Source organism: Rhipicephalus microplus, chromosome 4, assembly GCF_043290135.1.
Source record: "Rhipicephalus microplus isolate Deutch F79 chromosome 4, USDA_Rmic, whole genome shotgun sequence".
Classification (NCBI taxonomy): Eukaryota; Metazoa; Arthropoda; class Arachnida; order Ixodida; family Ixodidae; genus Rhipicephalus; species Rhipicephalus microplus.
In genome coordinates, this window is record NC_134703.1 from 79705575 (window position 1) to 79724290 (window position 18716).

Sequence of the window (18716 nt, forward strand, 5' to 3'; positions counted from 1 at the left end):
GAGGGGAACTGCCACTTCGTCTGCCTCTTTTGCGCTGGCAGATCAAGCGCGCGGCAATATCAATCAACGCCTCAAGTCATGAGTTTTGTGAAGTGGGACAGCACGCACTACGTCATTATTCGTGTTTTTGCAGATAAGCGAGGAACCCGCTGCCATTCTGAAAGGTATTATGTGCACTTTGTTGATGTTGTACGGTGCTGATGATGATGAAGAATTATGGCTGAGCACTTTGCAGTGGGTGGGAAGCTTTAAACTGCACTCTTGTTGCAGAGTTAGCATTGTGTGATGTCTTGTTGTTTTATATTACTTGTTTGCTACCCTACATTACAAAGGTTAGTGCGAATCCTTGTTTGACAGGACAACTGTGTAGGAATATTGATGTGATAGCGTTAACAAGCTTGTTTTGCATAAATTCATGCCTCGGCATTGGCATCATTTGTTGCGATTGAAAAGTCACTGTGTCAGTAAGTAATCAAAATCTCATGTTGGGAATAGATGTTATGCAAAGCTTGTGAATGGAAGGTGACTGTGTTATAATTTTTTTCTATGAAATCTTGCGAAGTAGCACTAAAGATATGTGCAAATGCAAGCACAGCAGTGGTTAATCAGCCACATATGTTTTATGTCACTAGATGGTTACGGTTGCATAACAATGCCAGGAGCAACATGGATATTAGCAAGAGCAAAAGTGGTAAGCTGATATGAAGTGCTGATTCTCGCGAGGACTGTAGGCCTTGACACTGCTACATAAATGATCTTCTGTGGATGGTGCCCAACCACAATTTATTCTTGGAATTTGTAGGGCCAATGCTGTAGATGCCAACTTTTTCTTAATGCCCATGCGTTAAAATTACCAATGTGTGTTCTTGACGTTCTTGGGTGGATGTGTCAATCACCTATGGCACATACATGCATACCAGTGGCACATACCCGTCCGCGGTTATGTGACACTGGTACATACTGGCCGGAGCGGGTATGTGACCCTGGTACATACTGGCCGGCCGCCCGGCCCGTTGGTCGGCCGGCCGGTTGAAGCTTGAGTGTTTCCCAATATTCGCAAACGAGTTTCCAGCACTGCCACTGTGATAGAACACTCAATTGCCAACTAGAGAGCACAGATTCCAGATTCAGTTTTTGGGCATTTTGTTTTTTATTTAGTTTTTCATGTCCGTCATTTAGTTTTAATGTTTCTTGGACATGCCATCTACAGCAATGCGGCTCGACGCAGGTGCAGGAGCCTAAGAGTGGGGCTCTAAAAGCCCTATACTGGCGTCATGCAGGTTCAAAGGTCTTGTTACCAGACATAGTATTGCATGGCAGAAGCGTAGAATCACTGCAGGTCTCAAAATGTGTGAATTGGCGAACGAGGTGGTAGTCTAAAAGCTCATCCAATGCTCAGCCATAAGTATTTGTCATCGTCAGTCACTTCATCAAATAAGTGTGCAACTGTATACATGCACATATTGCCTTGCACTCATGAAGTCGGTATTTTGCAAAATGATGAATAATGGCATAGTGGGCACTTGGCAACTGTACTTGCTGTAAAGTTTACAGCAGTAAATAAGTGCACAGGCGTTCCTTTTCCATGGCACGGTTGAGGTGTCCACAATATGATTTTTTTAAATCGGTCCATTATTTAACAACAATGAAGAAGTTAAACTACACAATCACCATGTCTCCATGAGGGAAGTTTTACTGCTGAAACGCACCCCGTCTGTCTTGACTAGCATACACGAGTGCTGCTTACAGGGGGGGGGGGGGGGGAGCATGTCATGTGAGCATGACAAGATTCACTCTTGTTTTTTTCTCCTCTTGCTCTGCAGCAACACATACTGAGGCTACACATTGAACAATGTGAGAAGTAGTGCTCGCGTTATAGGCACTCTCTTTACGAGCATTTTTCCTTTGAGAGGAAGATAACACAGCCTCCCGTTTTAAGTTTTGGCAATTTTTGTTCTACACCTGTCTGCCATGTTTAGCAGACATGATTTCCATCAACTGATCTAGGCACCGAGCAAGCTCGTTCACAGTGCCCTAACCTGGTGAGAGACCTTTTAAAGGGCTTAAAAACTCGATGTCATCAGAATCGGTCTACCAATACCTCCACTACAATGTTTGACAATCCTCAATATCGAATACCTCACCTGGTAGTGCACTTGTACCCCTTGCCAGGTTTGGACATTACAAACAAACAAGTGCAGTTCTTGATGGCTTATTGGTGTGTGCAGAGTACGAAACTTCACATGGCACGAGAATGATAGAAATTTCAAACCGGAGGCCACACGCACGTCATTTTGAGGTAGTTGCGGCTTGAGCGAAAGTTATGTTCACTTTCGCATTCTAATAAACACAAAAATAGAAATGTCTTGCAGAGTGTGCGGAGCTTTTAATACAGCTAGCCATGGCACATAGCTTCAGGTCAATGTCCAATGTTGAGTGCAAAATGCTGCTACTAGTAATTTGCTGCAATACAAAATACTAAAGGAAGAAAAAAATGTAGCATAGGGACTCTGCATGAGAATACGGGTGCTTCTTGACCTCTATTACATGGGTGAACTCGGGGAAGGTACACTGCTTGTGGATGCTAAACATTTTTACAGCGAAGGCTGTTATAAGATCACAGCAGCGGCCGTTTCTGGCACGTATGAACACCACCGCTGCTGGCATCCATAACAGCTATGACACGAAAAGAGAAAAGAAAGGAAATATCCCGGAGAGAATGGGATTTGAACCCGAGCACTCCGCATGGGAGCCCAGTATATTACTACAAAAAGCCACACCAAGCAGAAGCTTTGAAGGCTTCAGGTTTGGGAAGGAGTCGTGTTAAGATGTCTAATAAAGATTTTTTAGAAGAGTAAAGCCTCAATGAAGCACTGTAGGTTGCGTAACGAGTGGATTGCTGATTGTTTTAAAACCTTTGCAAAAGGCTCAGCCTTAATTCATGATCATGAGTCACAGCAACAACAAAGGGCACACGATGCCTTACAGGTGTGTGGCGGATAGCACACTTTATTAAAATATGAATCATAATGTGGTGGGTACTTGTCTACTTCACAAAAATTATAATGATGTACGGTGTTGTTGGGGTCATGCAGGTGGATCTGTAGTATTTGCCCCAAAAGTGTTTTAAAAAAGGCTCTGAAGGGCCATTCTCCCATCTTCCACTGCGACTGCCACTGGTTCCGTGCAGGCCTGGCATTTTTTTTTACAGTGAAAACTGTTATGACATCTCTACAACAGCCGGTTGTGATGGCCTAGCTGTCCACTGCCACCACCTACGTCCATGACTGCTAAACAGAAGGAAAAGTATTTGAGATCGTGCGGGATTTCAATCCAGGCCCTCTGTATGACAGTTGTATAGCACAGGGCCATGCCGGTGCTTGAAAATCCTACGCAAGAAGACCTTGTACAAGCATTGTCAGGCTAGGAATCTTGTTAAAAGATGCAATATAGCTTGGTAGAAGAGTGAAATAACAGGCAGTTGTCACACAGTGCGAATTGCATAATGTGTGGGCTGTTTGAAGCCACAGCATCAATAAAGTGTGCATTATGCCTTACGGATATGTGATGGGTACCTCGTGGCTCCGCATAATTGTCAGTAATGGCGTGGTGGGTGCATCCATATTTTGCGAAAATTGTGGCGATTGGTATTGTGGGTACCTTGCAATGGTACTTGTAGTAGTTGCCCCAAGAGAATACAGTGGCCTTTAGGAAGGCCACTCGTCCGGCTTTCACGTGTTTCGCACAGGCCTGGTGGTTTTCTTTGTTATTTCGATTAGCCATTGCTCAGTATAAAGGAACACAAATTTACTTTGATGCATCAACTCTGCCTGTGTTTTCTGTGCAAGTGAACATTGTGGGTTTCGCTTTGCATGCGGCTGCTAATGTACTGAGGTTTGCGCATAATCAGAATAAATTGATTTTTGCCATGTTGAGAGAGCATGTGGCATGCCTTGATAACACTAGCTCTAATTTCTTTCCAGTGATGCTCGCGTTCATTGGAGGCAATGTATAGATCAGTGCATATCCGGTTTTCTGTTAACATTATAGCAAGTTAGAAGAGGGTCTCTTTAGCCCCACCGCTATTGAGTCTTTCTCTCACAATTCCCTGTCTTTTGGTCTCGTGTTCGTTGTGGTACAAACCTTGTATACTTTGTACCTTAATTCCCCTTCTATGCTGGGTATGTTGGTACTGCTACCATGCACTCTATCGTATTAACCCTTCAACCTGCCATGGAACAATACCACCAGCATGCTTTTCAGTAGCAGTGACTTAGTTAGACCTGTTAATTTATGCACCATATCAGAGTTTTCTAACCCGCAAGTGTGCTTCTCTGTGATGCATATTTGCCCTACTAGTGGTGGCACCGATGGCGTCTCAAGTGAAATTGAGGTCCTTGTTGCAAGTGTGTTATTTGTGTCTAGAACAAGACGACTGAGTCAACATTTTTCATGTCATAGCGTGAGCAAACCGTGCCCGAATACATTGCTTTTAGTAAAAGGCTAGCTGTCATTAGTAGGACAAACTGCATAGAAGGGAAGCGCACTTGCAGATTAGGAAAATCTCCTATTGTGCATATTGTTACAAAATGGATTATATTGCTTGCTCGAGTGTGAATGCAACTCATCCTTAATGCACATTTGCAGAAAAGGCAATAATGCAGGATATCTTTAATAAAATAAGCATGTTTGTTAAAACTGGTTTAATGAATTGTATGGAACATTTGAGGTTGATTGATTTGTGGGGTTTAACGTCCCAAAACCACCATATGATTATGAGAGACGCCGTAGTGGAGGGCTCCGGAAGGTTTGACCACCTGGGGTTCTTTAACGTGCACCCAAATCTGAGCACACGGGCCTACGACATTTCCGCCTCCATCGGAAATGCAGCCGCCGCAGCCGGGATTTGAACCCGCGACCTGCGGGTCAGCAGCCGAGTACCTTAGCCACTAGACCACCGCGGCGGGGCGGAACATTTGAGGTTATGCATCAACACAAAAAAATGACAATCTTTCCATTTTTACTACCTCATCTGTTTTTCTATTCCAATCCATGTATCGCGGTAAATTAGCAGTGGTGATGAGGCTTAGACAAATATATAAGGTTGCAACATTAATTTGCTGTGATTGGTGCATGCAGTGGATGTCGCCTCTAAATAGTACCACATCATGATGGGGGTTTCAGCGATTGCTTGCAGAAAGCAGTTTGTCACTAAAGTTTACGTAAGTGCGCGTTGATGTGTTCTTGCCTTTGGGCTTGCTGTATTTTTGCACCGATTCTTCATGCCGCAAGAAAGGCCAAATGCAGATTAACATTGTTTGTTCCGTCTATGATATGTAGGAAATAAGTTTGCTTGCATTGCACAATAAATACAGTGCAATTATGTTTAAAAATATTCGTAATCGCAGGCAGTCATTCCCGTCGTACGTGATATGCCTGGCTTGTTTGTTCACTGAAATAGAAGTTCCTTGTCTTCTAGCTTTGATTGACATTTGTGACCTTTTTTTGCTTAATTGCAGGGGCAGAGAGAGGCTCATCAATGACCTCAAGTGAGTCCAAGTGCAGTGTCTGCCAGCAGTACAAGCGCTCGGCCGAGCTTTCCATTCGCTACGGCCAATACGCATGCCGCTTTTGCTTCCGGTTCTATGCTGCTTTCCTGAGGAAGCCCAAGAAGTTTGTCTGCCCCAAGGATGGTAAGTTCGAAAGCATACGGACGTCTCTTGAGTCAATGCATTCTGGTGTGTTCCCCACTTTTCACCTGAAAAGATGAGACATGAGCATATTACCGTCGCTCATTGCGGAGGTCATTCTTGTTTTGTTCATTTATTGGGTTACAAGCTGTGCAGTATAAGCAACCGTGTAGCATATTACAAAGCAATATTGTACTGGTACACATAATGAGAGGCAAATATTAAAAGACACACTATGATGTGCATGTCTCTTTTACTTTTGTTTCTCATTTTGGAAGCTTTTATCAGATGATCGTGGATAACAAGCTAACTTAATTAGCCAGTGCATAGCAGGATTATGTGTTTGGCAAGTGTTAGTTGCAGGAGAAAGCGGTGATTGCAAGAGGCTACCAAGAATGAACTTACACTTGAGAGGGCCGACACCTTGCTAAAATTTTTGCTTCCATACACTACTTTAAACATGCTCCAACATATGTTTGCCCGCATTCTATGCTTCTGTCTTCTTTCTTCACCAGCATGTTCTCATACACTTATGCAACCTCCTCCTTGTAGCTTGCCATTATAGATTACTTCTCACTTCATTACAGCTGCTTCTACTGAGTATTTTTTGCTCATTTTATGCTCTAAACCCACCAATGGTAATCCAAATAGCTGTTGCCCTAGGTAAATTTTATTGTGGTAGCAGCTGTATGGGCATTTGAAATGTGTTTGTGCTGTCAATATCACATTTGTCAGTATGTCCCTCATACGGTGAATGTGTTCTTTTAAAAACAAACAGGAGCCCCGGACCCGATTGTTTGGCTGCATCGAAGGTCAACAGAACAACTCCGCGAGCCAGCGCCCGTGGCTCTTGCTTGGGCCTGCGCCCCTTCTTCCTTTATTTGTAACACACTCACGCGCCCGCAAAGTTGCGCGTGTTTCAGAAAGCTTTATTTAAGTGAGTCTGCAGGAGGTATTACACGGCGATGGAGGGCTTTGCCAATGATGTGATGAAGCTATGATGAAGCTAGAGGGGGTGGGGGGGTGGGGGGCTTGTCTATGCTCGCTGTGTTGCCCAGAGGAATTTGTGGTGCCTTTGCACTTTTTACGTTGATTTTAGTAAAAAGAGTCTTACTTTGATCAGCTTTTGTGGACTTCCAATGCATCCCAATAATTTGCGCTCACCATAAGAGTGATGTTCGTCGTCTGCTGCTATGATGCATTTGATGATTTTGTAGGCGATGCTGCTTGATCATTCCCTGCTTGACCGCTTCAGGAGTGAGGTAGCCTTTGCGCTTGGTCTGCAGGTGAATTGGAGCTTGAAAAATAAGGCCAGATCGATGATAATTCTGCATCGCTCCACGACATAGATGATGATCCAGAAGAGTCCGGGTTCTGTTGTGCAGTGACCCAGCCAAGCAGAGCAGTCTCGGCTGTTTTGGAATGTGTCAGAGACTCTTCTACGTTCACTGTTGTCGGCATGGAGTGTTGGAGTCTGTCTGGGCGTCGCAAGTGATTACATCCACCGCTTACAAGATTGAGTCATGGCAGCATACTTAGAGCCATCGCCACTGCATAGGTGCATCTGATTGGAACTCACAGAAGCCTTTGATCTGCTTAAAGACTCTGAAGTCGATGACTACTATTCTTCTTTCTTGCTAGATGTGCACGATGACGATGCCAAAGCTTCCAGGTTTGGTTGGCCAGTGACCTCGCCAAGGACGGGAATCTCGGTCGCGCTCGAAGGTAGCGGAGATTCGCCCACATGCTCTCTTGCCCGTAGCGGATTGTCGGTGTTCGTCCCGACATCGCGCACATTGGCGCACATTGCGCTGACGTTTTCGGGTGCATTAGTCTGAGTCATGATTGAGTCATGATTGCGTCTCTGGAGACATCGCTGCGGGAGTTTCCCGATGACTTGTCGATCACGGTGTGTCCCGCTTCGCGAGAGCCCTAGTTTGCTCTGGATCCCTGCATGATGCACATGGCGTAGTGCTGGAGCTGTGCAGTGTGGCGCTCATACATCCAGTGCAGGTCTGTGGCGTCAGGCGCTATCTTCGTGTGATGTTTAATGGCGTTGTAGATGATCATGGCATGCATGTATGCATATGCTCGGTTGAGTGTGGCCCGTAGCAGCGCTGCTGCTCGCACTCCCGATTGTTCACTTGCTAGAGCTTGAAGGGATACGAACTGGAGACCCTACCGCCAGGATGAGGCCTGAGGCACATGTAGAACGAGAGGGAGGGCTCTCGTAGAACGAGAGGAAAGTCTTGGAAGTACATGGTGCTGCGTGGCGAAAACTACACGCATTCGTCTTTAGGGCCTTGAAAATAGGACTGCTTTGGCAAGCTGCCACTTAGGCCGTGGGAAACCAGGTCCTTGTGTTCGATACGCATTGTGCACCCAAGGTTTTGCTTGTTCATCAAACTATTCACGGCGTGCCCTGCGGATGAGTCCTTGCACCGAAATGCCCTGGGTCGCGTGGAAAGTGACAGGTCTTGCAGCGTGTGCTTAAAGCTCATTGGAATTGGCGTTATAGTCAAAAGGTCGATCAAATGCAAAGTTGCGGCCTTCTGCGACGTCGATGTGAGAGGAGTCGTGAAGCTTGTCGAAAGCGAAGTTGTGGCCCGCTGCGGAGTCGCGGTGGGCTGCGATGTAGATGCGGGAGGCGGGCACGTAGATCGAACTTCTGCTTATAAAGCTGTAGTGGAGGGCCAAAGTGGCTTTGGTGTCTTCAAGTCTCGCTGCGTAGGCAGCCGGATTGTAGGCGATATCGGTTTTTCGACACTACTTTCCTCCCGTCTTTTTATTTGAACTTTGATAAAAGTTACGATGTCTTTCATTTATTGCAACTAGGCTTCTTGAAGTGCCATGTCGTTCTCAGCTAGTATCGCTTCCTTTTGCTGTTGACGATATAAGATGCTCTGGTCCGGAGGTAACTCCTTCAAGAGGACGCGCCGCAGCACCGTGCAGTGCTCTCCTGGAGACACTCCGAGACCTTCTAGGGCGTTGATGCAGAATATGGTTTCATTATAAAGGTTTCTTAGCATGGTCACATCGGCAGATCTTCGAACTGGTGCGACTGACAGCAAACTGTTTAGATGGTCATCAACTAGCATGTCGCGACCGCCGAAGCGAACTGATAGTATCTGAATGGCGACATCGTAGTTTGCTTTGGCCAGCTGAATACGTGGAATGGCTTCCTTAGCAGCCCCAGTCGGATATGTTAATTTGAACCTATCTATCTTTGGGATCAAGTTACTGGTGTGAATGCTTGCTTAGAACTTGTCCCAAAATCCTTGCCAGTTGCGTCGTTTGCGGGAGAAACTCTGGATGTGCAGCTTGGGCATCGTCGTTGGAGTCGAAAGGCTGATTTAAGGCAATGTCGCGGCCGGCTGCGATGAGCATGCGAGAAGGTCAGTGCGTGAAATAGTTGCGACGGCCACAGTTGGGGGGGGGGGGGGGGGGGTTGGTGGCTGCGGTTCGATTGCGTGGCAAACCCTTGCCTGTGTGCAGATGACTGGATCTTTGTATTCGCTGGCAGGGGTCAAGTCTGCCTTCAATTTTTCATCATGTAGCGCAGCTTGAACCTCTTTGTTGAAGATGATGAGGTAGGTGGTGTTGGGAGCACGCTCAGGGTTTTTCATTTCAGTGATGTGGAGGACATCCTGGAGCCTGTGAGCCGGGGTCGTCGAGGCGGCCTGTAGAGCGCCGAGTGTTGAAATTGCCTTGGGGATGGTGGTCTGGTAGATACAATGCTGTATTTGTAGTTGATTCGTGGGTGAAAGTCAAGGGCCAGACTACCGTGTGAGTTTCGGCATCAGAAGGAAATGTGAAAAACGAAGAGGAGATCCGGACCCGAATGTCTGGCTACATCGAAGGCCAAGAGAACAGTGCGAGGCAGCGCCCATGGCTTATGCTCGTGCCCATGCCCCTTGTTCCTTAATTTCCCGCAGCCCTCATGTGAAGGGTTATATGGTCTCCTGAAATGCGGAGTAGCATGAAAACGGCAACGCTGAGTGGAGACATCAGTATCACTGTGCTCAGTTGACTCTTTGCTAGAGGTGTTATGTTTCACTTTCAGCTGCTGGCACAAATGTTGTGAGCATGTTAATTGTTAGCACAGTAGCATTCTTTGCTAGGCTACTGTGTGCATGCCCTTGTCTAAGTGGGACATGCACAGCAACAGTGCATAAAGCTAACATTGCCTAATACATAATTCACTAAATGCTGACTGTATGATGTTGGTGTACTCGTGGTCTTGTCTCATGCACCAAGCAACGTGTGCAGCTCTTGCAAACTCTTGCAATGCTGCTCGTGGCGCTCATCACACCAGTATTATCGGACACATTGTAGCTGCAGGGTTCTGTTTCTTTCACTCTCTTGTACTTGGCTTGTGCATTGCATCATGTTGCACTATGTTGCGCTTGTTGATAGAGCACCGTGTTTGGGAGTTCAAGTTCACTACTAAACATTGCTGTGATGATCGGCGCTTCTCATTTAGTAGAAACTGCCGAAGTTTCACATTTTTTAGAAAAGTTCTGTGAGGTAAATTCATTTTTAATATCATTCAGAGTGTCTGAAGTGGCTAGTACATTTCATCTTGCTCTGCCTGATCGTGCGCGCCTACATGTGATTTCGCTTGTTTGGATTTGCAACAAGTCATAAGTGTGTTTTGTGCCTTTTTCTTTTTACTAAAGTTAGTGCACTCTTTAACAAAACAGAAGGCAGAGAACCGACATGGTCCTTTCTCCTCTGTTTTCTTAGCAGGTGTGCTAAAACAGTAAAATTGATTACAAACATGCCCGAGCCTACGTCTGTTGCTACATTTTGTTCCTGTGTGCGTTACAACCATCCAGGAAACTGCAACCTCGCACAACCGTCCAAGTGCAAGGGGTGCCTTGTGCATGCCTGCTGGAACTTGTTTGACATCCCGGCTCCCCTGAAACATCGCATGCAGCGACACCTTCGGCCACCTCGGGGCGACTGCCGTCCACGGCGGCCGCCACGGAAACGGAGACTATCCGAGGACAAGACGCGTGAGTGCCCATACTTGTTTTACGTTTTCCGACACGTGATGCATACCAGAGAATGCTGGTTGTCGCTTAATGACCCCTCCTTGAACTAGCTCCGAGGAACCTACTGAAGACCATTTGCAAAAATTATCTTGGTTCATTTGATAAGCTCAGATTATAGCAGTGTATATGCAGAGCGACCTCCATACAAAACTTTCTTCTTGGAATGCAAGTGTATTGAAAGGCTAGTGAAACTTAGGCTCTTTCCATAATTAAGTTGAGCCCCGCCGCAATGGTATAGTGGCCAAGGTACTCGGCTGCTGACCCGCAAATCGCAAGATCGAATTCCGCCTGCGGGGGCTGCATTTTCGATGGAGGCGAAAATGCTGTAGGCACGTGTGCTCAGATTAGGGTGCACGTTAAAGATCCCCAGGTGGTCAAAATTTCCGGAGCCCTCCACTATGGCGTCTCTCATAATCATATGGTGGTCTTGGGGTGTTAAACCCCCATATCAATTAGTCAATCAATTATAATTAAGTTGAAAAATAATCACTCCACCATTACCACTGCTACTTTCTGGAGGTGACATTTGATTTAAAATTAGGAGCTTCTCATTGGGCCGTCCTTCATGCCGCGCTCATGGCTGGCCGTGACAAACAAAAAAGTCTTGCAGATAATGTCCTATGAGTCGCCCCATGCCATCTAGCCATTATGTGCACGCATCATCTGTTAATACGAGAGTAGAGAAATACCACCGCGGCAGCTCTTTTGGCATTGCTTTAGCCCAATGTGCCACACATTTAACATCAGTCTAGCTTAAATGGACTTTAATTGCATCGGTTAATAACAGTTTTCGTGCGAGGGTCACACCTTGTTGAGATTGTCAAATAAAAAACAAAACACGAAAAATGCAGTTCTTACATAAGTCTTTACAGTCCATATGTGCAAAAACATCATACTACTGTATTTACTCCCATAATCCTCGCACTTTCTTTCGGAAAAGATCGATGAAAAGTGGGGGAGGTGCGAGAATTATACGGGGAAATTTTCCGCAAAAGTGTACAGAGTGAAAAAGAAAACGAAGTGGCCACGAATCGGGATTCTCTTGCCAGCAACGTACAAGCTTTCAGAAGTACTTGCCTTAACAATAAAACCACAAATTCAACACAAGGCAAAATATATTTGAGACACAAAAACTGCAAGCAAATAGTAGAGAATTTTCTAGAATACCGTACGCGAAGCTTGTGGGCTTTGCTCATGTAGCGTTCGTCACTCAGTGGGAGCCCCCAAATGTGTAGCGTATCACGGCGACATCGGGCTCGTGGGTATCTAACACAGAATCGTCCTGAGTTGCCTTCTGATGAAATAACGTTTACCATCTATCCCCGTCTTAAATACATGGAAGGCCCAACGTGTCTTGGTGGCTTTCGGCTGCTCGTGCCTTCCGGCGGCCCCGTTGCCATTGTTTAATGCATGATTAATCACTTTCAACTTGAAAGTAGTTGCGTAGTTTCCGTATCGCCCCATAGCGTAGCCACATAACAGATACAATGTGCAATACCCGCGGCAACGTGCACTTGCTACTTTGGTTTGGCATGGATTGGATTGAGGCTCCATGCATTGATAGTTCACTTCATGCCCAAGAGATGGGGCCAGATGGCGTGCGCTATCATCACCAGTGGTTGGAACGAGCAGACGACATTACTGCTGCAATTTTTGGGGGTGCGATAATTACTCGCGCAAAAAAAAAAAAAAATGTGTTTTTGTTGGGCAATGTTGGGGCTGCAAGAATTGTGCGAGTACGAGGATTACGCAAGTAAATGCGGTACTACTTGAGACAGAATTAGACGGTGGATGTTTTCGCTTGTTTTCTTGCTCAGCTTTAACCATTGGCTGTGCTACAAACCGCCTTTGTTGTTCCTTCGTGCAGGCGCTGAGAACCTCTCAGAAATGCCAAAGCCTGTTCTTTCTAGTCCAGATGATTCACAGGATACCCTGACTTCAAGCAGCGATTCAAGTAAGCAGCACACTGGTGCCTCCTTTAGTTTGGCTTCTGCTTAGTTTAGACTCTGTGTCCAAGTAGTGTGAGTGTTCAGCTTTTTTTTCTGGCTTATTGCGTGTTGTGCAAGGTTCTGTAATCAGTTTTATATATATGTATATTTGAGTAGTAACAACAGAATTATTCTTTTGGGGACAGAAAACTTTGTTACATTAGTAAATATTAGCATCCTTTTGCATACTGAAAAGCACTTGTCGAATGTGGGGAAATGCTCCACCAGCTTTTTTTGGCGTCACCCCTTAGTGTAAGCTTTGGTCACCTCTGCAGTATATTTAGTCTCAAAAATCACTAGACTATTTGCATTCCCCTGCTATCCTGTGTTGTTATTTTCAGTTGCTAAGAGCTCCCTAGCACTTGGCAAAAGAATGACACTCGATGAGACAAAAACTCTCCGTCTCATTTTCTCTGCAGTCAAGAGCACCCATGGGCCACGCATCAAGCACGTGTGTCGGCGCGCAGCCGTCGTGCTGGGGCAGAAGCAGGCCACATTCCCACCAGCGCCTGCCGGCCGCATCAGCCTGAGTGCCCTGTCTGAGGAGGACAAGAGCCGCCTTGCTGTGCATCACTCCTCGCAAGGTGAGTGAAGGCTGGAGCAGTACTACTGTAGCTGTAGCGTGTAGTGTACTCGTATCCCGAAGGATTACGGCCACTAGCGTGGGTCCGGTTTTAGCAAGCCGCAGGGCACACGTTAACCGTCACCATGGCGAGAACACAGTACTTCTCAAGGTCGCAACACTTTATTGCCTGCGACAACACCAAAACTCAGTACAGAGCCTGCTGCAAATGCGCGGCGGGAAAGCAAATGGGCTTATCCACGCCACAAGCGAGAAGTACAACACAGGGTGCTGCGAGCACGTCTCCATGGTAAAAGTGATTCACAGCAACACCGGGACAAAGGGCCCGGTAGCTCGAGCGAGGGCAAAGGTGCTAGCGTTGACTTCAGAGAGATACGAGTCGGCGTAGCTTGGCCACGCACTAGGACACCGTACCGCTCTTCGGCCTAGCGTACGGAAGGGGGGCGACATAAGGTAAGCGGTCGCCGCGGGCGCAAGGCACTGTTGGCGAAGTCCGAATGAGCCCCAAACAAAGGGAGCCGACGGACGGAAAGAAAAAGCGTGCTTACCCCCATGTCGTCCCTGGAGAGGTCTCTCTCACTCCCGACGCGCGCGCGCAATACCTCCCGGGAGACCCCTCGTGCGCCTCCACAGACAACATTCACTACCGGGTGAGAGGGGTTAAGCGTCACTCCTCGCTCTCCCAGCGCGGCAGGCAGCGGAGGAGAGGAGTCATGTTGGGACATGAGAATGGCAGAAAAGGCGGCAAAGCCCGTGCAAAGGCGGCGGGCTAGCCTCAATTTTCACAAGTGCAGGCTCTGTTTATTTTGTGCACATGATTTGATAGAGCAGTATAGTAATAGATTACTTTCATAACTTGCTTTGAAGAATGTTATGAGTCTGAAAAAGTGCTGCAGCTTTGGGAACGGCAGGCCATGAGATCCCCTTATTTTGAATAACCCTTTATATGGTACGGGCACGGTAATAAATTTCCCCAAAAACGGCTCCCACCCAACAGTGAGAGGAAAGTAACAGGTAATGACGGGGGTTATGAATTTTTCTGCCGTTACAGTCTATCATTTGTGGAACGCTTGTCAATTAAGTCACGCTTACTGCAATACAGTGCTCCCCATGGGAAATGCGACGTGTTTTTAAAAAAAATATAATGGTTGCTTTGAGGGATTTGCTCGTCATAACCTACAAGCTGCCATGGAACATGTTTTTTTTTTTTTGTTCACACAGTCGTGCATGTGCCCTGTGATTGTAAGATTCGGCATGATTGCTGACATCTACGCACATTAGTGGCAAACATTCAGAGTGGTGTATGATGCCGTTGCATTCCTGAAAAACAAAAAATAAAAATATATGCCTTTTTTTTTCATAGTGGCCTATTATCACACTTCATGCAGCAGAAAACGTAACCTTCCTTGCTAGGAAAAGCCAAATGTCACTTGCTTCTTCTCAATAGTGTTATCAACTGTGCTGCAAGCTAGAGTAAGCAGGTATGGCAAGTGTTGACTTATTTCACTAACTGCACTCCAACGGACGATCTCGAAGATCACTTCTGTCGTGTACGCTTGGGAAGTGCCGCAGGCACTATGCACATTTGAACCAAAAGTATGCTGAAATGGTCAGAGAAAATAGAAGGAAAAATGCATGGCAGCGCAACTGAGTACTGGCACATCGTCTTCTTGCTGTTCCTTCGGTGTAGCTTCTAGTGTACTTATTGCAGGGGAAGTAGAGACAAAGCATTCGTTTTGTGTGGTAATGTCACCTACAGTGTGCTTGATGGATATGAAAATTTTTAAGGTACGAGTCTTTGCAAGGCACGAGAGTTGAATAGAAAAGTGGTCATTCTATGATAACTGAGGAAGATACAGCAGGGCCCCTCTGAGAGCAAAACTTTGGTTACTGCTTCGCAGAAGAAGACTCCTCTCCTGAGGTGCCCGAGCGGAACCGCCGGAAGGACGACAGCAAGAAGAGGGACGACAGTGGAGGCAGGAAACGAGACGAGGGGGGCCGGAAGAGGGACCACGAGAGGAGAGGTGGCGGCAGTGCGCCTGGAAGGGACGACGAGCAACATCACCCTCCGCCACCGCAGGAGAGGTCGCGTCGCGGCAAGGACCACAACTACAGGACGGACCACCAACACCGCGACCAGCATCAGCGGCAACAGAGTCAGGATGAAGAGCATCAACAGCAGCAGCCCGATCGGCAGCAGCAGCAACACAGGCAGGAACAGAAAGACGGCAGTGCCACGGAAGAACGGGAGTTGCCTCCACAGGAGGAGCAAGGCCAGCAGGAGAGAAGAGAGGGCACCGCAACGAGCAACAGTGAGAACAAGGTCGGTCAGGAGGAGAAGCAAGGAGCAGAGGAGGCGGCAGAAGTACCGAGAATACCGGAGGCGAAGAAGAGGAAATCGGAGACCGACGAAACAGGCGCAGGGAGCAGCCTGGTGGTGGGACAGCTCGACCAGCTTGTGAAGCAGGTGAAGCAGGAGGCAGTCAGCGATGAAATCGGCCCGCCGGCAATGCAGCCTTCTAGAACGGAGTCGCCCGACATCGCCGACAAAAAGATGCACCCGTCGGTGGCACCCATGGAAGATGTTGCCCCGGATAAAAGTGCTAAAAGAGAGGTGCCAGTGGAGACTTCGAGGTCTGGCAGGGCGCTGCGACGCAAGACAGACCAGAACCGGGGTTCCATAACCAACCTTGGTTACACGAGGGTTCGCAAGGCCCGCTGCAACCAGTGTCCAGGTTGCCTGGCAGAAGACTGTGGAAAGTGTGCCTGTTGCCGGTGAGTGTATGCTGCTTGTTTATGAATATTTCTGCTTGTTTTATAATTCCTTCGTGCAATAGGGGAGCTTAGTTTTTTATGAATCTTCATTAAAGACAATTGTGGCATAAACAAGTTGTTTTTTGTCACAGTACTATGTTGTGCTTCAGTTGTATAGCACGACACAATTCATGGTGTGAGCTTATTTTGGCACAGGAAGGGAAAAACTTTGGCAACTTAAGTTTTATAAATTATTTTGCCATTTTCGGTTAGAGTTCAGGATAGCGAGAAGCTAAAAAGCTATAGTGGCGAGTGTGACTTACAATTATGTTCTTCTTTTTTTCTAATCTCATTTCTCTCACTTTGCACAGTATGAAAGAGGCGAGATAAATTGATCGCGTTGCTCGCACCGTACTTCTAGATGTTCTTTGTGCTGGACGATGTGTTTCACATGCTTATTTGGTGCACATTATGAGAGTGACTCAGTATCTCGAATTGTGTTGTCTTTCAATAAAACGTAAAACGAGTGCTATATATAGCAATTAGGGCGCCTCCACATTTGCTTGTATTTACCTGTACAGTAAAACCTCGAGAGTAATATTTCACCAGAGGGAGAGCTGACTGGTAGCAGATTGTCCAACCATCACAATGTGGCCTGTAAGCTTGATGGCAATCTGTGGGCTGCTGCAAAATTTCTCTTCGTCTATGACAGCTTGTCTATTACACAGTCAAAACGGATACGAAGTCCTGCCTCTGCTGAAAGCAAATGCATGGCCACTAGCAGTGTCCTTACATTTCTGAAGGGACTCGCACAGTGTACAGTGAAACCTCGTTAATATGTACGTACCTAGAACGGTGGCTTAACTACGCACTAAACGGACTGCGCATTAACTACCATTTGCAAATTACATCTCTTGAAGTGCATCATTACCGTCAACAAAGGAATACATAGTGTCACAGCAAATATTGCCTGAATCACCCACAACAAATTCATCTCTTTCTTTTTGCCAAAGTGCATAAAAGATTCTTGCACTTGCACTACCGTCCAATAACACACGGTGTCGATGCCAAGGAGAATTTTAAAACTACTGCGGGGCCCGGGATATGCAGCGTAGTATAACGACACAACGGGCATAAGCGGCTCTCTGCGATACATGTGTTTCGTGGTCTGCTTCTAAGCAAAGACTGACACATTTGTTTTGAAATGCAGCACGGTCGCACAGAGCAAATTTTATACTGGCTAGCGGTGTGCAGCACTTTGCCCACTCAGCGCAAGCTGTAACTGCTGATCCGCTTGCTGTAGAATATGCCCACCCTACTTCAGACAAATTACATAGATATGAAAAATAGCCTGTTGAATCAATGCAGCAATGACGAGCTTTCTGCATCACTCTGTGATGCTCTAGCAGTCCTGGCAGCGAACAGAGGCGTGCTTGGGCTGGTGCCTAATAAAAGCATGCAGTATGGTTACAAAAGAGCTATGCCTGCTGTACGGTGCACATGTTAGCGTCAATACAGCAAGGTTTCTCAGTGTCCGCGACTGCATGCGACCCGGAATGCTGAACTCCACGACAGTGAGCTGCTTGTGTTGCTGCAGAGCGGTGCGCTCTTGAACACAGTCCCACACAACGAGGCAGCAGCGATTGGCGGCCCAACACGTTCAGGTAGCCACCTATTAAAAGCGTACAGTAGGCTTAAAGAGGTGCTACGCCACGTGTGTGCCCAAATAGATAGCTGGGGATGCTTACTGTGATGAGGCTTTTCGACGGTAATATATATCAGTTTGTTGGGGGCCACCATCTACGTAGCCTTCAATTTTTCTGCATATGATTATAGCAAAGGCATTGCCGCAGTCGTGCAGAAATCTTAATACTTAATTGGCTGATCTTCGCATTTGTCAAAATGATGGAAAACCGCTTGCGGCAAATTGTGGCATCTGGAAGTTCAGCAGCACAGTAAAGTTTTATGGTTCAAAATGTTATCGCGGTAGACGGTTGGTACTCACTAACCAGTAGGCATAAGACAACCTCTATGGCTTAAGCGGTGCGCAAATGCATTGGTCTCTTTGAGACTCTGTCGGTGATTCATTGTAACTATGTTTTAACCATTTGTAAGTTTAAAGTGGGTACGTACTAACAAGGTTTGACTGTATATGCACGAATTCAAGACGGAAGTATTGTTTGCTTCATTTACTGCAGACATAACATAGCAGCGGAACAATGTGATCACGGATGGAGTCTGTGCATTTGTGAAGTACTGCTTTTCACAACCAATGCCGCTAGAAAACTAGTAGCTATTGACAGTATCGTAAATAGCCTCCATGCATTTGTGAAAGGCATGTGTGCTGCCTAAGCATGCACAGTCGAAATGGAAGTGTGTGCTGCAACTGCTTAAGGTGTGCCTTAGGTATGTAATAATGCAGTCATGTATGGTAATGACACAGTTGTACTGGCTTGCAACCAAAGGAGTAGTATTTAAGTTGACAATAAAAAAATACGAAGCATTCTTCTCATTGCCGTATGGTCTGTACTAATGAGTGTGGCAGTGCAGACTGCACCGCATCATTGTGGTTGGATGCTAGCACTGCTTTTGCTCCTTTTCGTTGAACATTTGTTGTGCTTTGCACTTGGCGTTCTCCATAAAT

At 46.5% G+C, this 18716-nt stretch overlaps 1 protein-coding gene across 1 annotated transcript in view; it reads left to right on the forward strand.

Annotated features, from left to right (window-relative positions):
• The window catches only part of LOC119172145 (histone-lysine N-methyltransferase 2A), a 92198-nt gene that overhangs the window by 10351 nt on the left and 63131 nt on the right, over positions 1–18716 (forward strand). Inside the window, exons 3-7 of the mRNA XM_037423157.2 lie at positions 5520–5693; positions 10529–10708; positions 12615–12701; positions 13155–13319; positions 15220–16093. Coding sequence (XP_037279054.2) covers positions 5520–5693; positions 10529–10708; positions 12615–12701; positions 13155–13319; positions 15220–16093 — 1480 coding nt within the window. The remainder of the gene's footprint in view (positions 1–5519; positions 5694–10528; positions 10709–12614; positions 12702–13154; positions 13320–15219; positions 16094–18716) is intronic.